This window comes from Grus americana, chromosome 1 (assembly GCF_028858705.1).
Source record: "Grus americana isolate bGruAme1 chromosome 1, bGruAme1.mat, whole genome shotgun sequence".
Lineage (NCBI taxonomy): Eukaryota > Metazoa > Chordata > Aves > Gruiformes > Gruidae > Grus > Grus americana.
In genome coordinates, this window is record NC_072852.1 from 38,460,938 (window position 1) to 38,483,505 (window position 22,568).

Below are 22,568 nucleotides of genomic sequence, written 5' to 3' on the forward strand. Positions count from 1 at the left end.
ATAGTATCTAAGAAGACCTGAAACATCTCGGGTAGATCCAGCTAGCATGACTTCAAAGTTATGAAGCCATGTGATGCAGAGTATGTTTGCAAATCACGTATGCTGGACTAAGTTGGTTAAATTTTGATATAAAACTTATATACAAAAATCATAGTCTAGAGAAGCTGCACAGTGGAGCAGAGTAGTTGAACTCCTCAAACCTGTGAATCTGAAACAAGATTTGGCTGCCATAAATCCTATCTATTTGGAAAAAATCTGTCTTGACACAATCCCTATATCTAGTCTCCAGTATTGTCCTGCTGTAATTTGAGTTGATTGCCAATTAACTTGCATTAATCATCATGACTGAAAAGCAAACAACACACTCTCAGCAAATATTTACCATGCTCCAGCCTAGCATGAAATTTAGTCATGATGGTTAATTGAAGAGATAGGTCTGTGCAATTAAAATATTGTCTAGTGCCTACCATAATTTATGCTGTAAGTAGTCATTGTGAGTGACCCGGTGGTGAGAACAAAATTTCCTTGGATACTGTTGAGAGATAAATGGGAAAACCCCATAATTTATAATCCCTTTTCCATTACAAAAATGTTCTTGTAACTTTTCTTTTTTTTAAATCCAGGCTATGAACTGTCTGGTACGTAAGGGGCAAAATTTGGTACTGAAGGTTAATCTTAGAGGAGCAGTGTTACTAGAGGTGATGGAGGAAATGGAGTTTGAGATAAATTGTTGATCTTTGACACTCTGCATGCATGGAAGACTTTTTGCTTTTGGCTTGACTTCAGGAAGCACCCAAGGAAGAGAATACGCTTTACTTTTGTGTGAAGACTTTGTTTGAGACCCTCAGAAACTGAGGCAAGGGCCCCTGCAGACCTCATGTGAACAGTCTGGGGACTCAGTGCCTTCAGGCAGCAGGTAGCCCCGCGCAGCTGCCCTTTAACAGTTCCCCATGTGGGCAAAGCCCTCAGCAAAGGGAGTAAATTTTGTTTTAGGCAAATAATTCCATGGTTGGGATTAACTTTTATGGACTTTAAATGGCCATTTTCTATAAATCAGAGGAATTTAAAAGCTTATAAAAATAACGAAGCCCTCTAACAAGTATTGTAGCAAACATCTGTCGGCAGTTTGGTTTTAAATGATATACACTTAAAATTCCTACAGAACTCCACTCCTCAGTACAAGATCTACTGTGTTAAAGTTTTCTTATCGCTCAGATGCCATGTTGTGCCTACCTTGGTTTTGTTTTGTATTTAATCAAAGCATTCACAGGAATGTGCTTTATGTTTTCTTCATTTTACATGAAGATATAGGATTAGAAGTAACGGTAGTACCTGAAGTGAAGCACAGTAGATTAAACTGTTGTATGTCACAACTCAATAATCTAATGAAATCTGTAGCCCTTCTAGCAAAGAAAAGAGAATGTGTGTTAGCTTTGCACGTAGATGTAAGAAATTAACTACATTTTCCTCTCATTATTTTAAAAAGATCAGTGCTGAATGTTCTATTCTGTTATCAATTAAATGACAGATACACCCTAACACCAATTTTCTACATTTAAAGAAAGAAACTCATCAAAAAAGTTCCTTTTTATCCCAGATCCATGGATATTTCTGGCTATGCACACACGAGAAGATTCTAGCATGCATTATCCATAGCAGATGCTCACAGCATATGCCATAAATAAAATCACAAAGTGAGGCAACGTATGTGTTTGTTAGGTGTTTACAGCATGGACCGTTGCTTCTCCAAGATACTAAATGCATTAGGTCAGACGAGTCAGTCCATCTATGTTCCAAGATGAAGCATGACGCAAAATGAGATGAATTCCAACAAACAGGGGAGGCCATAGCCGTACTGCGCGTACCAGGCTGTTGAAGGAGTCTGGCCAGAGTATGAGTATGTATGTCAGCAGCACATTTTGTTATCGCAGTGCAGTCTAGACACTGCTGTAATGAACAACATAATGATGCTGCCTTAGACAAGCAGATAATAAACTGTCTGCCTACAAGGTTTTATTTTTCTGCTAGGGAAGGCAGCTTTGACTTACCTGTTAATTGGTCCTGTCACAGAGTGGGTAAACCATTTTTTGCACCTCAGTGTGACAAAGTGACTTGCCATCAGCCTCAGGAGGTAGTCCCAAAGTGGGAGGCATGGCTAACGATATGAAGTGATACAGAAACACACTCTGAGAAAACCAATTTACACAGAAGACAGGATAACCCGCCCGTTTTCCAGTACCAGCTGCTAAGGGTATGGCAATGAACCGAAGCACCAGGATTAACAAAAGCAGAGATGCTCACAAAAGGAAAAATAGAGGTATTTTGGTGTTTCTAAAAAAGAAGGACCCAAATTAGAATTCGGCAAAATGGGCAATCTCAAAGAAAAATACATTGTGTGACAGTGTTAATTACACATTGCTGTGGTGAAATGCACACAACTCTGCAGAGCCTGTTTTATGCCTGCTTTCTTCATGTTAAGAAAACTGTGGCAGACTGAAGAAAATCCATGCACGAGGAGGAATACTTTTTTAACAACAGAGTAAATCCCTGCATGCAACTTTCAACAATAACCACTTGTGGGTTTAATGGTTTTAGAAGAAGAATGGTACAAAACCTCCCTGATTTTGTCAATGGAAGATGACTAACTGGTGCCTAATGTCTCCTGTGGCATGCGGCCGTGGATGGCAGATGAGATCCTGCAACAGAATGATTTAGAAAGCTGGAAAAGAAAAATTCCTTGGTTGCTATCAAAAGGAGCCCCAGATTTTGAAAGGTGACACTGCAGGCTTCCAAGAATGGTTTGCACAGGAGAGATGGACAGAAGCGTCTGCAGAATACATCAGCCTTTCCTCCACGTAATGAGAAAAGAATTTCTGTAAAGATAAGTAATACAAAGAAATGAGCGTCAAGAAGCTTGGTGAGGCCACAAAGTAATAGATTTAGATTACATTTAGCAACTGAGTTTCTGGCAGTTGTTTGCTCTTTGGGGGACATGGGAAACAGTGGCTACTTGGTCATTTTGAGCTGATAATTTCTATCATCAGACCTTGAGCTCTGGAAGCGCTCTAGCATTTGAAAAGGTCATTTGAAACCAACCCAAGACTGGAAGCTGAAGGACTTGGCAAAAAGAGTGGGGTTCGAGAGGGACACCAGTGGAAAAGAAAAATCCAAGTACACCAGCAGAGCGTTAACTTTGAAACTCATCCTCATGCGCAGGAAAAGCAGGCCACCTGAAACAGAGGGCCAAACAAACGCCTATTGCACCTTCCTGTCCATCGTTAGCCTGCTAATGAAAACACAGTTTTGGTTTAGATCGGAGTCAATCCCTTGATGCAGTAGGGATCTGCAATGGGCACGGTGGGGCCATTCCACAAGGCTAAAGCCTCGGAAAGCGGCATACGGGCAAACAGACCCACAGCAATTTCCAGGTAAGTACAAGTACACTGATACAAAGGCACTGGCATGCAGGATTTCTTAAAAAACAGTCACAACAAATTTACAGCTCATTGAGGAAGGTCTTGGAGTTTCTCACTCCTTTACCTTGCTTTATTTGGAAATAGAAGAGAAAGCAAGAGAGCACAACTCCCCATATTTAGATGTTTTCTTGTTTAACAGACTTTCTGTAACGTATTTTATTACTGCTTCACTAAAGTTACTTCTAAGAAAACTAAGCTAAAAGGAGACAAAGTCATTAGGGTTTTGATAAATACACACAGTTAATTATGTCTTGAAAATCTCTAGCAAGGAATGATGTTTCTCATCATGAACCAGGCTGGAATGTATACATGGTGCACAAGTTTCCTTTAAATTGTTTCTCTTATATCTTACAGATGAAAATTCTGCTTTGGGGAAGGGGATAGAAGAAAGCAACACACCAAAAAGAGAAATAGCATTAAGAGTTCAGATTAAAAAAAGTAAAATATACACAAGTCTTCATTATCTTCAAATATTGAATGAAATATATTGTTCTGTATCTGGAGAACTGGTAAAAGCTATTCTCCTGAAAAGTTATTTCTTGTTCTGGCACAACAAGGGCTAATTCATTCTTTTGTCACTTAGCAAAAGATCAGTGCTCTCTCCAGTGGAAATTTCATGATCAGGGATGTTCAAAATGCCAATTTCCTAAGGCTAATTAAAAAGGGGGAAGTTAATTACTGCTCTTTACAGAAAAAAACTAAAATACTGTCTCATCAGGTTAGTTCCTAACAAAACAATGCTGTACAGGTCTACTACCAGCACCTGCAACACATCTACATGGCTCTATCTACATTGAGAATAAGCCATGAGGTTATTTTCTTCCCCTCACAGCCTGAAAAATAAGTGAAAACCTTGGCTGGCTGGTCCTGGGAGCGCATCTTTACATAGATTACAGACTGTTTGCAGTTTCAGACGCTGGATATATTTATTTATAATTAATAAATTAGCTTGAGAAGTCTTTTCAGAGAATGTAAAATAATTTCAATAAAACATACAATTAGGGAAATGATTGCGCTAACAAGCACTCAAACTACTTATGATGGAGATCTAAGCGGACACTACATTTAATTAAACAGAATACTTTTAAAAGCACAAATGTAAACCTTAGAGATGGTGGCTCATCTGATGTGATGAGAGAAAGTTCACAGCTGAAGAATAAGCTAATCTACCTCTTGCACGGTGGTAAACACGGATAATGCACACAGATTCATTCTGGCCGTGCTTCAAACTTCCAAGCCTTTGTTCTTAAGCCTCACAGGACAGCTTTGAAGTTGAGGATAAAGCTCCTCTAGCACACCATTACCAAAGAACAACCTTCTGATTATGATCTCATGAAAGCGTAATCAATAACTTACACAAGCTAAAAGCGTGGCAAACAGAAAAGGTCACATAATTGGGCCTTTATTGAGTCCATGTGTTTCACTCTTGGCTTTAACTGGCACTCCCATATAATAAATATCCCTCCCCAAAATGTAAGCAATGAACTTTCTCAAAAGTTATGAAATCTCACAGCAGCTTCTGTCAGACTGGAGTCCTTCTAGGGTCTCAAAGGGGGACGCTTCCACTTTCGTATACCCAAGTGACAGAAAGTTTGCAGCACCTCTGAGTGAGAGTTTCTTTATTTACTACTCAGTAGGTAACGGTCTTTAGCCTTGTATTCCAAGCAAACAAGTGTTTAAAAGTTATGGTGAAAGGGTTTTGAAAAAAATGCAACTCTTTCCTGACTAGTTGTTAGAAAGACTTCCTTAACACTGCTCTCTGAACATCTGCTGCATGGATTTTTCAAACACCTTTTTTTGTGAATATCCAGAGTAATTTTGTTCTTGTTTTACAGGCTGCCATTGACCAAAGCAAATTCTAGCTACTATCATGAAAGAAGAACTAAATGAATCATTTAAATAGAATGTTTGATCACTGTATCTGAAAAGGAACTTGTGTGTTTGCTGTTGTACCTGAAATCACACTGATTTGTCTACTGAGCCAAGACCCTGGTATGTGGACATACGTTACTGCAGTACTTCCATACACCACACAGGCCTCCAGACAGTTATGTCCTCCATAACTACACTTTGAATTTTTCAAAGCAAGATGGACTTATCTTCATAGTAAAGCAGGGAAGTATTACCTTATGCCCAGTCTCTGATGAGAAACTGAACAGTTTCTACAAGCAACTTTTCTGTCGTTCAGGCTGTTTCCATAGGCCGGGTCTGCACAGCTTCATCCCTGGGTTACAGCACCATTCTCGCAGGGTCCAGCCTTCAGAGTTAAGGTCCAGAACGGCCCAGTGTATTTCCCAGCATGTAAATGAAGTATCTTCTTTAAAGCCAGCTCATCCTCAACTTCCTGTGCACTCACAGGAGAGAGACCAGCATTTGCAGAAGGAAATTCAGCCCAGCCAGAGTCTGATCTACCTGCTGTCTTGAACTGCCTTTCTCTCTCTCCCTGGGTGCAGATGGAGTCTGTTCGCAGCATACGCATCTTCACCTGACCTCACTCCGCTGACTTTCCCTGTGCTGGTTTAACAGCCAAATCATACGCCAGAGAGGTGGCGAGTCCTGAATTTCACTGCGGCACATGGGCCGCGCTGCAGAGCACAGACAGCTCTCTGCACTTGGTATTGTTTCACTGAGTTTTAGCAACAGTTATTTGAAGAAATCCTCTCATCAAAACTGTCTTCCTTCCGCCCCCAGCCACTGCTGGTGTACCAATCCCTTCCTACTCATCAAGGCCTGTCCTTTCTGCCTTCCCCTTCTTCTTGTCACCATCTTTCTTTAGAGGGGATTCAGATCATGAACATGGCAAAGAACCATGCTGGTTTTCCTTTTTTCTCATTCTGCTATGGTCCCTTTCTTCAACGGGATTAAGAAATGGTCCTGGCACTTTCTAGGTTGAAAGTTTTGTGCGGATGAACTTGGTGAAAGACAAAAGTTGTGTTCTGATACAGGCAGTGCTGGCATGACCAGGGCAATCCTCCATTCAAGGAAGATGAAAGAAATTAGGGAGAGTTACGACAGTCAGGCTCAAGTTGAGCTTCCAGGCAAACCCTTTGCACACACTTACAGGAATGGGTTCTACTCAGAAAGGTATGAAGTTTGTTTTGGGAAAGCTACATCCTTCCATGTTTGCGGTTTTTTGGGGTTATGTTTGGTTTTGGGTTTTTTTTTTTTTTTTTTTTTTTAAACTCTGGATAATGTGTCATCTGTCAGTATAAATCCTGACAAGGAGGGCCAGCAGCTGAAAGTTCCCCAGAAGAATGTTTTGCACAGACCTTAACCTCATTTTTATTAGAGAAAATGCCAGTGGGACAGTTCAGCTTCAGACACAAATGTGTGGACCTCTCCAAGCCCAAATTTACGTCTGATGAAAAACCAGCAGGAGTTTAATGACAGCAGAAGTCTATACTCTGCCTTGAGATAACTGCCCCATTTAGGATTAAAGAGTTTTGCTAAGATTAGAGATGTAATTTATTCCTTGACGCACAGCTATGGTAAATCTGGTCTGCTCTTGCAGACCGAAGCCAAATTGTCCTTTTTGTGACTCAATACATCCCAGATGTGCTGACAATCCCTAACTTCTGCTGGAGTCAAAGGCTGCTGGAGGATCTCCAAATCCCCCAAACCAGCCTTTATTGACTAAATGAAGCGAGTAGCTCTGGGCTCAGTGTGGTCCACAGCACTTTCAGGAAGAAACACTGGAGCAGAATGATGTCCCACACTGCAAACCCTGCTGAGCCGTCAGGTCCGCTCTCTGCACCACTACAGGGCACAGAAATGCAGCGCTCGGCACAGCAGCCTGCAGGTCAAACCCTCCCTGTCATCTGCGGCGGGACTCACTGTGATACCGGTCAGCTGAGTCAATTTTGTTTGGTTGTTCCTTGCATTTCTGCCGGTTAGAAGACATTTGGGAATTGTTTCTCTGTTTTGATTTGATTTGCCACATTTTCTGTAGCTCGCAGTACTGGGACTGCAGCAGGGCAGCTCAAGGCAGGCTCAGACTGCACTGTTGCAGTCCTACCCTCTTCAGACGTGGCCTTGTGATGAGCTAACCAAGAGAGCAGATCAAGTTAAAAATTAATCACTTCTTTCTGCAGGGCTAGTATTCAGCCAGAGCAGCTCCCTGAGCAGCCACATCAGCACTGGCACAAGAAAGAGAATGGAAATGTGTGACCAGGGATGGGAAAGAAGATGGGACATTGTCAGCTGCTAGCCTCGCTGAAGCTGTTGTGGAATGGCACTGGAAGCGAGGCGAATCGTTCATGTGCTGTCGGCAGACGTCAGATTTCGTTATCCTGGTGTGGGGAAGCAGCTAAGCTGAGAATCATCAGCAAGAAGATGGTTCCTTTAACGCACTGCTGAAACCAACAGGACCTGTACCCAAACAGGGCACTGCGTTCCCGATGGCACTGCCAGAGCCATCATGTGGACACAAGGCTTTTTGTCTCTGAGAAAAATGAAAAATCCAAATACATGATCCCACCCTCAGAAATATCTTGCTATTGTTCATTAAGGTTATACACTGGGAATAATTCAAGTTGATTCAGGTTTGTCACGTTCTTAGGCTCGAGGCAGTTTGTGTTAACAGGTTTCTTTGGAGCAACATCGGATTACAAACATGCTTCTGAAACATGACCAGGGAGCTGTACTCTTCAAATGGAATATGACACACCTCTCAGGAAAGCAAGACACGTGCCAAGTGCCGCCTTTCTGACTGTGGCATGCCACTCAGGTGTGCTGTGCAGCTGAACTGAGGCTAGGGCACACATCTCTTTTCAAGTCTTGCTACGTCTTAGGAAAATGTTCTACAGAATCTTACAGAAGAGACTGGACAAGGATGCTGCACCAGGAGGCTTTTGTGATCATACCAACCATACAAATAGTTTGCCAGTGAGGAAATCCACTGGTCAGGGTATGACCTGTGTCAGCTGAGGACGATGCTGTTCTGGTGCAAAGGCGAGGCCCACACTCTGCTGCTTTTGCACATGAGGTGCTCAGGCAAACCGGACGGGAACACCAGCACTCCTGAATCAAGTCAGCCCGAACGCTCCTCCAAGAGCCTTTCCCGCTCGGGCGGCACGCACAGCCTGTGGGCTCCCTCCTGTGGATCTCCTAAGATGTACCAGAGAAGGACCACGCAAGAGCGGCTCGGGAGCCCTACAGCTGAGGAAGAGGCCACACAACCCGCTCTCTCCAGCTCTGCTGGGAAGAGGGACTCTCCCACACCCTCCCCAGCGCGCAGGGAAGGAGATCCCGTCTCTGCTCCGCTCAGCGTGAAGAGACACACTGTTGTCTAGAGAACGGGATTAAGTTTATGCAACATGCAAACTATTTTCAAACTTTTAAATCTTGGAGGAACAAAGTGGGGTTTTTCCTAATCCTTTCTACCTTTCAATCTGTTTTGTTTTTTTTTTAAGGAAATAGAGGAAATGCTATACAAAACCCACTTGTGTTTGTTAATAAAAAAAAGTTTCAAGAAGTCTTATGGTATCCAGTTAAACAGTCAAAAATCAGGAAATACCAGTGAATAATGCTGTATGTACAGACTTTGTCTCTGTTTTTACAGGACATCAAAACCTCATTAAGTACATGAGCCCATACTAATTCTCATAGACGAGACATAACATCATGCAGCTTCTTCTGTAACTGTGAATCTTACACAACCAAAGAACTGGTGCTGAAGTCCTGCAGGTTTCTTCAGGGTGAATGGCTGTTATAAACGCTGAGAAACCTTTGAAAATCTGGCCCGTTAGGTCAACTGGACACATTAATGTGCAGATACACAGTAAATTGCACAGTTGCAAGCTGTGCAGTACAAGACGTGCAGAGGTCTAGGGAAAATATGCTTGCACATGAAGGCCAACTACCTTAATGTAATAGTTTGTTGCTGTAACCTTTCAACTGTACTTAATTAACTGAGATGCATATGAATTAGGGGTGGCAGAAACTGGAATGCCACAACTTGCTAACCACAAGATTCATTAGAAATGTTTTTTGGGGAAATGTGTATGGAAAAAACTCTCAAGCCCAAACCATGCTGGTCATATACAAATATCCACACATGTTTTCAAATGCAGATTTTTAAAGCAGCAGAAATCTGTTTTCAGAAAAACTATGATTTATCTGTAGGCTATTAACATACTCCTGAAGGACAGCAGGTAAACAACACACCTCAGTTAGAAGGTCCATTTTCCGTGATATACTGAAAGGTATGTTTAGTTAATGGTTGACTTCTCAACATGCAGGTTGTGCAAATGTTAATCCAAGGCTTTTTGCTTTTTCAAAGAAATGTCTTCAAATATTTTCTATACATTGAGAGTGGTCAGTAGCTGATCTTGTGCTTGACAGAAATATAACTTGGACTTTACCATGGGAACTAATTTAAGTATACCATTACTAAATCTGGCTTGTCTGGAAGTCTATAATCAGAGATAAAAAACAAGCTTCACCTAAGTATCATCTGCTGCTCGATTATTGTCAGAGTAGATGCTTATGCATTTAAAGTAAACTGGCCTGTGAATGTAGCTGGGGTAGCAAAACCAGATTTGTTGTCAAGGCATAATAATAATGTGTGAAACAGTATTGCAAACTCCCATAATTGAAAATCAGTTCAAGAAATTCTGCTCAGGTTACAAGGAAAGCTCCAGCCCTCCTTTCTATGTCTCACCACACTTAGGGAAGCCCCAGCAGACCGGCTGCTTCCTCCACCTTCCTCTCTCCTGGGTGGAAGAACCAGACACAACCTGAGCAGGAGACTGGCACAACTCTCCTCAGGGCAGAGGTTAGTTTGGGGATCCTCTTCTGTTCTGATGGGGAGTGGTTATAAAGGAATCAGAGGGGGAAGAATCTCACAGTACCACTTCACAGAAGGGCAATGGCCATCCCTTTCTTTCCATCTCTCACAAAACTGGCTTTCTGCTTCCCACTCTTCATGAGACCTCTGGACTGGGGGAAGGAAGAAATCCTGAAGAACCTGGGTATGCTCCATCACCTGCTCTAAACCAAGAAGAGGGGGAAGACCTTACCACAGTTACCTCAATCTTTGCAGACAGGCACAAGAAACATATGTAAACCTAGAGACACAAGTTCCTGTTGGAGTTGTTGGGGTTGGAGAGTGGTGGAGAAACAGAGATTTCACGAGAACTTGCAGAGGCTGTGAGCTCTATGCCTCCAGGTAACCATTCCTCCTGCCAGCAAACTTTGAGATTCCTAATCCTTTTAAATATTTCCCCATTAATTTAATTGAATTAACTTATACTGCTTGATTGTATTTTACAGGATGAGAAAACCTTACTTTTGGATGAATAAAGGTCATATATAAATAAGTCAAATACTTAAGAATGTTTTAAATCTTGTAATTCTACTGTTAGGTTTCAATTAATTGCTGACTAAACAAATCATAGTAACAGTGGCTTCATGGTACCAACTATATAAATTATGAAGTTTACTTGACTGCAAATGTTTGGCAGGACAATTAAAAAGGGTCCATTAAGTAAACAGGATATTCACACTGATACAACTCAAATGTGAACTCCATTAGTAGGCAGGATAAGGCGCAGACTTTGTCCCATCAAAGGAAAGCTACTGTTATGTCAAGTAAAAACGTGAAACCCAAGTGGTTCTTGATATGATGAAGGCCTCTAATTTCTGTCTGTAAGGGATAGTATAAGCTTCCCCACCCTGTACCTAATACCAACACGTCACAGCTCTGACTGGAGAGGAGTAGTATGTTGGGTCATAAGCTTTCAGCTACACTCCTTTGCCAATACAGAAATCTGACCGTGGCTTCGCAATTTGAATAGATGTTCCTGTGCAAATCTGGAAGGAAGGAGATACAAAATCCCAGCACCAATGAAAAAAATAAATCAACCAAAGTAATGGTCAACATGCCGTGCCAGCAAATTATTTCCCAGCTCTTCATATGCGATGCATTTCAGCTGTTGCTTGTGATTACAGACCCGGCTAACTGTGTTTTGCCTCTCCTTCCTCTCCGGCAGATGCCAGTGTGCTCTGCTGCGCAACCTGCCTGTTCTCCCTGAAGGTCCCTACGTGGAATACTGCAGGCACGTAGCTGCTTGCAGCTGTTTGATGTGTCTGTGGCTTCACAAGGGAAATATAAATTTGTTTCAAGCTGGTCACTCAAATGGACTCTGTTTCAACAGTTCAATTTATTTCCAAGAAGCTCTGCAAGAAAGAGAACTGGCTAAGGCTCAAACTTGGAAAAATGAAAGCAGTGTTTACTACAGTTTAAAAGGAACAGGGTGAAGTTGGTACTTGTACTCTTTACTGAAGGTGTTCAGTGGACTTGATTATTTGCCTATGTGGTTTTTAGTCTCAGATTCCCATTGACTATATCAATATTCACACATTTGCAAGTTGAGAGCAACTAGAAACCATTGCAGGGAGAGCCTATCTTCTGCTCATCAACAAGTTGTCATCTCTCCATGTCTTCCTCATGTTCTCAGAAAAAAAAAAGTTTCATAATCACAGTACTGAAAGCTCCGAAATCATTCTCTGATGGTCAGGATGGTCCAAGAGCCTGTCCTCTCCTCCTCTGGCCAGCCATCATTGCAAAGGTTGGCTCTGCTGCTCTTGCTACTGGGTTCTATGCTTCAGTGCTCAGAGCTGGTGACAGGTCTTCTCATTAGTGGGCTGCTGTTTGGGGAGTTTGTTTTCCCTGGTGATGAGCCAAAACCTGAGGCTGGGAGATTGCCAGGTTTGATGTCAGGCATATTTATTTCCTTTAGGATTGGTTGGGTTTAGCTTGCTGTTTATCCAGTCTAAGGGACAACTTCAGAGGATTTGTGGGAGCAGCTCTGAAAGCGGTGTTTGGTCTTTTAAGTTATTTATTGAAGTATTGGGCAGTGATGGCAGCAAGTGCTGAAGCAGATGGAAGGTAATTGCCCACTTTTCCTTGTATGGCCAAACAAGCTGGATTCCACCAATTGGTTATAAAACAAAGTAAACTTTCATAGTAGGTGCAAAAAAAAAAAAAAAAATCTGGGGGTTTTCTTGTTGTTTGGCTGAAAAAGATCCACTCCAAATCTATCTAAGCCTTTATGAAGGCATTTCTACTCCACAGGTGCCTCTTCTCCAAGTCAGACAGACTTGTCAGGTAATCCTCGGCATTTTTGTGCAGCTAAGTGGTCTTCTACAAATGGACTATGAATCCACATACTATGGTGGATTTCAGGTATCAGAGCTGGATAAAGTCTTCTCAGTCCCTCTGTACAACAGTATCACTGTCTTTGCTTTATTTATATTACTTTTTCTGGGGGAGGTTTCGGTTTGCTGCTTCGCTGTGATTGTACAAGCCAGTCTCAGTTTTGTGTTCCTGCCTGGCCCATTTCGTGTTAATGGCTGGCCTGGGGGATGAGAGCAGAGCAGTGGATTTTGTTTACCTTGACTTTAATAAGGCTTTCGGCACTGTCTCTCACAACATCCCCACAGAAGAAGTGAGGAAGTGGAATTTACGTAAGTGAGGCGGACTGCTGCACTGCCAGGCTCAGTGGGTTAGCAGCAGCAGCACGAAGTCCAGCTGGAGGCCAGTCACTAGTGGTGTACCTCAGGCATTGACACTAGGTCTCATACTGTTTAACATCTTCATTAATGACCTGGACATTGTGACAGTATACCCTGTGTACAAGTTTGCAGATGATACAAGACTGGGAGGAGTGGCTGATACACCAGAAGGTCATGCTGCCATCCAGAGGGACCTCAACAGGCTGGAGGAATGGGCTGACAGGAACCTCATGAAGTTCAACAAGGGGAAGCGCAAAGTCCTGCACCTGGCGAGGAACAACCCCAGGCACCAGTATATGCTGGGGAACAAGCAGCTGCAAAACAGCTTGGCAGAAAAGTACTTGGAGGTCATGGTAGACACCAAGTTGACTGTGAGCCACCAATGTACCTTTGTGGCAAAGACCAACATCCTCCTGGGCTGCATCAGGCCGACCACTGCCAGCAGGTCAAAGGAGGCGATCTTTCTCCTCTGCTCAGCCCTGGTGAGACACACCGGGAGTGCTGGGTCCAGTCCTGGGCTCCCCAGTGCAAGAGAGACATGGACATACTGGAGTGAGTCCATTGAAGGGGCATGAAGGGATGGGAACATGCCTCACAGGAGCTTGAGGACATGTCTGGTTTTCCTTATTTAGCTCTTTCTTCTATGAAGTAAGTGTAAGGAAAGAGGCAAACCTTCTGCAGATTCTACTACAGGCTGATGGGTCTCATTAGAGATTGGGAGGACCAGTGACACAGGCAGAGGCCTGGTAGGACTGTCAGCTCACACACATCATCTGCCAGGGTGCCACCCAAAGGGAAAACTCATCTGATCTCAATGCATGCATTCTCATTGAGCAGGATTTCTGTTACTTTATACAACTAGCCCAGCTCAAAGTGTCACAGATAGCCCAGGTGCTTTTTGTACAGGGATCTCAACTTTATTTTGGGTAAGAAGAGCCAGTCTTTCATTACATTTTTACATACATTATTATATATATTTTATTACAATCACAATTTATTACAAATAAGATTTCAGAATGTCAGCCTCCACAAACCAAACAGAAGAGAAAAAATCCAAAGTTAACTGTGCATTCAACAACCTATCCAAAATGTGATTGATTTTGTGTTTCTTCCATTTACAATTTTCAAAAAAACAGAAAATACCAATAAAGCTATCTTCTACTTTTACTGAAACACACATCTGCAGCAACAGACATCTACTACATATTATACATATAATTCACTGCAAAGAACACTGTGTGTGTTGTTATGGAGAAGACTCAGTATTGCAATGCAACTGTCCATTCTTTGCTGTGCATTTCAGGTGACTGCACTTTCCATGATTTCTGGGCTACAATCTGATGTAGTGGAGAGTTTGGCCACAAATAAACAGTTAAAAAGCAAACAAGCAAACAAAAAACCCCCAGCAAAACAAAAAACCCAACATGGTTGAACAGCAGAATAAAAGCGACTACTAGAAGTAAAGTAGCATCTTTCAAAAGGTGGAATTTTTACACAAAAAGGAAAATAAAAGAACAAACCCTGGCAAACCAAGTGTAAAGCCACAGGAAGGTGACACAAAAATAGTTTTGAGATGTGTTTTCTTGAAAGCTTTAAAAATACTAATCAGGAACTCATTGCTCTGAGCTAAGGTATATAATACTTAAAATTCTGTTCAACATGATGCAAGTACCTACTATAGATCACTGTTTTGAAAGCTCTGGTCGCACCATATACCTTACATATGTGCATGCCCTAGGAAGAGTGGTTTCCTACATTTGTTTTATATGTACATAATTCACTTGGCTAGAAGCAAGTCATTCATACTTGTAGCTACCCAAAAAAACCCAACCCCTCTTTGGAAAGCATGACACCCACAGAAGAAGTTAAATACATTAAAAATTTTTCCAGTTAGTTCTCATTATGGTTAGCTCTTACTTTTTACTCCATGGCATTACTTGTAATGGCATTAACTTTAGACCACTAAGAACATACTTGGGAAACTGTCTGTAAAAAGAGGTGATGTTGACAGAAAACATTTTCACTTCCACAAAGAAGAGGAAAGCAACAGAGCCTGGATTTTATATTTCAGAAAAAAGCTATTAGCAACATGGGGAGAGAAATCTGTACGTTTTCACAAAATATAGTCTTGAATCTTGGGGTGTCCTGTTAGTTCCAGTGCTTTTCAACAGTTATGTTGTACAACGCAGCTACTACTGTAAAAGTAGTGAAAATATTTTATTACTTAAGCTTTTTTGTTAAAAATGTATTAGAATATTTATAGAAAGGATAAACAATGAAAATCTTGAAGAACAGTTTATTTAACGCAGCTTTACACTGCTGTGTAAAAAGAATAATTGTGTCGTTTACACATATACCATGTAAATTGCTATGGAAACCAGATGTAGCTTACACTACAAGGTGCCTTGTAACTCATCTCTGCTGAGCAATAAATCCCCCCTTTTTCTTCTTGGCAAAACTTTGAGAAACTTTACTGCTGTTTTCTATCAGCAGATACAACAGATGGCTGGCACATGCCTGCTTTACTAAGAAAGTGGGATCTCTACAGCATTACTTTGATCCCTGGTGGCATGTCTACAACACTGAGATGCAAAATACCACAGCTGAGCAGAATCTAAATATTAAAGGTTTGGAGCTGTGCTCTCGATATGAGACCCCCCTGTCTAAAAATCATGCTCACAGTATGTAAACATCTTCACATTCCACGTGGAAATTTTGGTACAGAGGTCAGAAAACAAAGTATTTCCTCTGTTTGGTGACATGAAACCACAGTGAAGGTACTACTGTAAATCCCAAGAGTGCAAGTCTATGCAATTGCCTTGACCAAACTTCCAGAACAGCCATACACGTATTGGGAAAAAACCCTGAATTGTGCATATGAGACATTTTTTAAGCTGAAAAGCATCGCTGTAATCACTAGGTATGAATAAGATACTTACAAAAAGTTCAGCAGTTTCTTTGAAGAAAAGTTTCCTTTGAAGAATTACATGTTTTGAAATTCACTGTATTTTGTTTTCTTTCAGTTTATCAGGGAAATAGTGATGTTTGAATGGAGCACCCTATTGCATCAATAATGTCTTAAAATTGGTCTGTTAGCTTTCCTCTGGGCAAGGAAACAAAACTTCTCCTGGCACAGCTGGATATTCCATTCTATCTTTGTGGTCAGGCTACATCTCAGCAATATAAGGTAATTCCAGAGAAATCAGTTGAGCTGTTTGGGGTTGATGGTCACATAGGTGAGATCAGAACTAGCCTCCAGCAGCTGTAATTATATACCGTTGCTAAGTTCCACTTTACAATATAGAAATGATGTTAGAAAATGCACTGATGACATATATCCCCTCTGAAGAGCTGGGCATCTTCTTCTTGCTTTACTCAAGGTTATCAATAACTCTTTCATCAGAAGTAAGCTAGCCGTTCCAGTAGGGACAGGTCCAATTGCCTCTTTTAATGGTCCCGAGGACTACATGCTGGGATGCCCCCTTATCTCCTGACACTTGTGCTCCTGTGACTGGAAGCACTCCCACACCAAAGACCTTTCCTCAGCACTTGATCCCCTTGTGCACACATGCACATCTCCTGTCATAGAGCAGGACCACTCCACACGAAGACGTGCATCCAGCAGCACAAGGCTGGATATATCTTTAGCACGTAACATACATGCGATATCCATGCACCGTGAGATACGTGTGTATGCATTGTACAGTCACATGGGCCACATTCACGCACCAGTGCAGGATGGAGTATTCAGATGTCACATCGTTCAACCGTGCAACAAGAGAGGAGTCGTGGGGTACTCATGACAGTTGGGAGCAAGAAGCAAGCTGCTACAATAACTCATCTGACCCCAAATACTTCTCCCATATCTGAAAGGAAGAAAGCAGCCTGGGCCAGTTGTGGCCCAGACTGATTGTTTCTGTGGATCAGACCAGAGACTGCTGCAGAACAAAAATTCCAATTTGCTTTTTGGTTTCTTTTTTCATCTCCTGTCTATTAAAACAACCCGGCTACTGCTCTGTCAGAGCACTTGCTTCCTATGCTCTGATCAACCTTTCTTTTGATATGGTTCTCTCCCACCAATACTCATTCACATGTGAGCTTAATTTTATTGCTGTCAGAAGTCCCACTGAAAGTTAAACACACGTGGATTTGGAGCTTGAATACCTGCCATAAGTTCCTAAACGCTGTAGAAATGAGGTTATCACTGCAATCTTTGGTATGTTCTACTGGTGGACATAGTGAAAAATGCCACAGCATTAGTCAGCATACTAGGGTCTGTTCGTCTCTCATTGGGAAGTGCTTTAAGACTCTAAAGTGTTTTTGGGGACAAGACCTCCAAAAGTCATTATTCTTTCTTTTGCAAAAGCCATACAGAATAAGAGCAAGCAGCACACCAGTGAGCTCTAGTGGTTACACAGATGCCTACTGTATGCTATATACTACTACCAATTTTCGCTTTTTTAAATCTTTCAAATCAAGAAACAATCTTTGTAACTACCAACTTAGCCAGGTTACGTCTTTTTCTAAAGAGAACATAACATCTGTGATCTCACATTTAAATTCATAGGTAAAAACATAAGGTGCATTAAAACATAACAATCCTGTTCTGCAGTACTCTAGCCTTCTCGTAACCCCTGGCTCACCCTGACTTCGCCAGAAAAAGCAGGTATTCAGTACCTTCAGACCCTTAAATTTTGGGTTTCCCCTAATATTTCCTAATAATTAATTAGAACTAATGGGCTAAGGACTAAAACCAACTAATGCTTTTCTTTGGTTAATGCTTTCTAGTGAAAATGGCTTTAACTGTTTGTTTACCATGCAAAATCTTTTCCACGTAAAATGGATCCAGGGCACAAAGGCCACTGTATTAGAAACATAACATCTAAATCCAGTGGGGCATTGCCACTCAAGTTTACACAGAATACAGGTATAATCTAGTCCTTAAAATGTTCCTTTCTACAGACATTTTTGAACTAGACTATGGACATATGCAGCAGCGCAGGACTGAGAAGTCTTGCCACTCCCTGGGTTGGATTATTTACTCATCTACAAGTTGGATCATTATTTATCCCAGAAGCAGGTAGATGGAATCTACCCACAGGATATTTATACCCAATTTCCAGAGGTGTAAACAGGAATACAAGATGCAAGTCAGGAGAGACTTAGCCCTACCCTGTTGGAGATCCCAGGTGTGGTGGCCTGACCTTGACTGGCTGCCAGGCACCCACCCAGCCGCTCTCTCCTTCCCCTGTCTTGTTGATATCGGGGCTGGGACCCATGTAATGTCACAGACAGCATCTCCTGGAGAAGTCTTATATCTACAGACCCAAAAGGCGTCTAGCTACTGCTAGAGGCTGTGGCACATACAATTGACAGCCCCCAAAACCTTGGAGCCCGAGAGAAACACCTTCAGATCTCAAGTGGGATACAAGGGTAAGAAGTCTATAAGGCACAGGATTCAAGACTCACAGAAGAAATCATTTCAGTTTTACCAAACAAGAGACAACTGTACGCTAGTTAACAGTTGTTTTACAGAAAGTAGTCTAGTACTTCAATATCTTGAATGCCTTTCTTTTTTCAAAGAGTATCAGCATTTTTCCCCTTTTCTACTACTACTTCCTTTCTTGCCCCTCTTCTCCCTTTTCCTCTTGTCTCCCCTTTCTTCTCCTTCTCCCCTCCTCTCCTCCTTCTCCTTCCCCTTCCCACTTCCCCTTCCCTGACTCAGGAAATTCCCACACAAAAGTATTCTGCCAGAATAAAGGTAGCAAGTATTTAATACTTTCCTGGACTCATCAGTGGAAACTTCTAAGAACCTGTATGCTTAAAACCAAAACAGAACACTGAAAAAACCTGCTAAAATTTACTCATTTCTTCCCCTCATAAAATATTGGAAATTCTGTGAAAAAAGAAACTGTGTTCTTTTGCCACAAATAACTTTTATCCTACTCCATTTGCAACACTACTGTGGGCATTGTTCAATTGAGATATATAAAAAAATATACCAATGATGTTGTTGCCCTGTGGGCTACAGAAGAAATACTCGTGTTTTTTCCTGTCCCTTCCCATCAGGAAAAGGTCTGGGTGGCATAGGGACAGTAAGTGCCCTGGTTTCCACAGCGCATGACAACAACTGTGGGTAAGAGGCAGCTGAACTCAAACACCTCTAAGGGATGCAAAACCCAACAGGATCGTTTGTGCTACCAAAAATTAGACATTTTCTCTAGCATGCTAAGTATGTCCATTTTGTTCCCCACTCCTAAAACACCAGAGGGTTGAAACTCCTTCCTTAGCTCAGGCTGCTGGTTGAAATCCTGTTCTTCATCTGCAGACCTGCAAAAGTATTTAAATATCTACAGCCATAAGACTGGAGTGCCAATGTTTATATCGACTGTACACACAGATGAACTTGTAAGGAGTAGCTAGATGGGATTATAAAATCTCCAAATGCAGAGTATCTCACTTTGAACACTTGTTTGAGCCATAAATATCTGAAAGTTAACACACTGTTCTAGGAACACAGTAGTGCAATGATGCTACTTCAACCATTTAGGTATTTCACTTACTAATTATGTTTTGTCTAACAGGAATTCAGGAATTCAGCAAAGAGGAGGAGGAATAATGGGTTAAACAGCTTTGCTGCTGCTCAGAAGGGATTTAGTCGTGCAAGTTGCATCAAGGGGAACACTTGCCTATGCTGAAGTCTGTAACTCTTCTCACCGAAATCAGTGCTACAACCATCTTTTCCTAATAAGCTTCCTGTTGGCAGCAAAGGAGGGAGAAGAGAGCACAAGAAAGAAGGACAAGAGAAGAGGGGCAGGCTTCGGACTAACATCTCAATCTTCCTTTCCAAAACCAGGTAGTTTTATCGTGGACAGCAACTGAAGCTGACAGAGAAATGGAGCAAGAAATATAGTCCTAAAACGCACTAATTATTTCCAGTTATTTAAATGCCAAGCCTTGGTGTACAAAGTTGTTTTCTCTGTAAAGCTGGACTGGAACGCCAAAGACCTTGAGCAAGTCACTTAGCCTTTGTGAGTAAGTTTTGTCTCTCTGCATTCGCCTCCCTCTCTAAAGGAGGAAGTAAAGTGTTTCCTAAACTCAAAGGCTTTGTGAGGATAGCAAAAATTACAAGGTCCTCAGACAACACCTCAAAGCCAAACAAGTCCTGTAGTTATGAAGAGTATTTTAAAACAACCGAAATGACAACTGAATTTGTGAAGCTGCACTTAACTGAATTATACATCTGACTATTTGAAGGTAAATATTGTTTCATCTTTACCAAGCTCTTTATTGTATAAAGTCAATGTTCAGCATTGTGAAAATGAATTAATTTTATCCACCGTTTTTATGTTACAATGATTTTTTTCTGTATCCATGATAACGTATGCTAACATGGTTCAGCTTTATGCAAATTTAACATATGTTGTCAGTGTGTCAAATCGTGCATATGTTTCTTCATGAAAATATGTCACGCATTCTTATCTTTTCAACAAAAGAATCCAAAGGGATTCAATACACTGCAGATTTACGTGGTTTTGCAATTAAACCTGGTAAAATTAAGTCTACAGAAGAGAGGTATTATTTACCAGGACTACCCATTAAGCATGCACATTTAGCAAATAGAGATCAATGAATAACATGTAGCATATGTCCATAAGCTAAACAAAGTCAAAAGAAAATTTCATCCACATAACTACTGCCAGGTAAAATTCTATTAAAAGTAAAAGCAACTGGTGTCTTCCTGGCGAACCCCGGTTGTCTGCTCACGCCTCACCAGCCTGCCGGGTTCTCCCGTGCCCGAGCCACCCGGCTCTCGCACGCCCTTTACAACCCCGCCGTCCAACACACTTTCCCGGCGATGTGGCCGCGTTTCTCGCCGCTCCCCGCGCCCTCCCCACCGCCCTTTGCCTCCCGCCTCCCCCGCTGCCCGAGCCCGCCCGCACCCCGGGACCCCGCGGGACGCTGGGGCTGAAGGCGCTGCCCACGCGGGTCCGGCGAGGGGCACGACGGCGTGCGACCCACGCCCGGCACGCCTCGGAGAGGGTTTCCTCAACTATTCCAAAACCAAACCACCTGCCTGGGTTTAAAGAGCCGCCCCCCGCGCTTCGCCGCGGCCTCATCTCTGCACCTACCCGTCCCGTTGCCTGCCAGGTGAAGTTCATGGCGTGGATGCTGACGGGGATGGCGGGCATCCTCTGCTGGGCTTTCCTGAAGTCGTGCGTGAACGGGGCCATCTTCCCTTCGGACACGATCAGAATATCCTCCTCGAAGCCTGCGAAAGGCAAAGGGGCGCGATGGGCGGCAGCCCCGCCGAGCCCCGCCGGGCCGGGCTCCTCTCCGCGCAAGGCTCCCGCCCGCCGCTCGGCCGCCCCCGCCGCGGTAGCCGGCTGTTGGGGGTCGGGGCGGGGGAGCGGCCCCGCTTACCGATGAGGACCCGCGCTTGCTGGGCGTCGATCCACATGTAGAGCGTGTCGGGCTGCCGCGGCGCGGCCCGCAGGCTGCAGAGGCTGAGGGCGCCGCAGAGCAGCGCGGCGCACAGCCGCCCCGCCGGGGCCATGCTCCGCGCACCGCCCGCCCGCCGCGCCCGGGGCCCGCCGGCTGCCGCTGCCGCTCCGGCCGCGCCTGCCCTCTGCCGCTGCGCGCCCACAGGCGCGGGGCGGCCCCGGCGCCGGCGGCGGGAGGGGGGCGCGGGGCGGGGCGGGCACGGGGAGGGCGGCGGGCGCCGTCGCGGCCACGCACGTCTTCCTGCGGGCAGCAAGGAGCTCGATGCTTGCAAACGCCTTGAGGCGTGCTCCTTCCCCCCGCTGAGGAGGGCGGCTGCACGGCGGTGCGACGTGTACAGACGGTGCGGCCAGGCAGTCAGCCCTCCGCTCCCCCGGGCTTCAGGTGGCCGCCCGCTCCTGCACAGGCACAGCCGAGCGCCGGGACGCGGTGCGTGACCGACACCTCCTCTGTCACGACAGACGTGCCATGGGGTCGCCGTGCCTGGCACATGCTGTGCACGAGGTGCCGCGTGTCCCACCCCTCTCCCGGTGTCCCCTCCGCAGGTTGTGAACCCAACGGCACTCTGGCAATCGGGATGGCACCACCACAGTCGCAAAAGCATCATTAAAGAAACTCATGTCTGCTTGAAGAAACAAGTTTGTATGTAGCGGTTGCCTGGTATACGCGGTGTTTGAGTCAGGGGTTGAGGAAGCATCACTGAAACGGCACGTGGGTGCAGTTGGTTGGGGGTTCCCAGTGGGATCCAGCAAAGCTGGGCAAGGTGCCCACCTGCGCCGGCAGGTCAGGCCGCTGAGCAAGCCATCAGCCCGACGGTGCAGCAGCGACAACTCTTCCCAGCTCTAGGGAACTGTGTGGTGGATGTGACAATACACTAAAGAGAGAAAAGATTTGTGTTTGCCTGAAGGTCTGAAGAACAGTGGAGACTGGAAAACACTGAAGTGTTGCCATTTACACAGAAACTAGAACTGACTCAATACAGAAACTTAGTAAAGCTGAAAGAATTTTCTATTGAAAAAGTTATTTAAACAGAATCATGCCTTTTAAAGGAAAAAGAAGTTTCTAAAATTTCTG

The 22,568-nt window shown here is 43.6% G+C and overlaps 1 protein-coding gene across 1 annotated transcript in view; it reads right to left on the minus strand.

Moving 5' to 3' along the window:
- The window catches only part of WIF1 (WNT inhibitory factor 1), a 45,817-nt gene extending 24,093 nt beyond the window's left edge, over positions 1-21,724 (minus strand). Inside the window, exons 1-2 of the mRNA XM_054813510.1 lie at positions 21,417-21,724; positions 21,125-21,264 (exon numbers count right to left, since the gene is read on the minus strand). Coding sequence (XP_054669485.1) covers positions 21,125-21,264; positions 21,417-21,549 — 273 coding nt within the window. The 5' untranslated portion in view covers positions 21,550-21,724. The remainder of the gene's footprint in view (positions 1-21,124; positions 21,265-21,416) is intronic.
- Between the last annotated feature and the right edge of the window lie 844 nt (positions 21,725-22,568).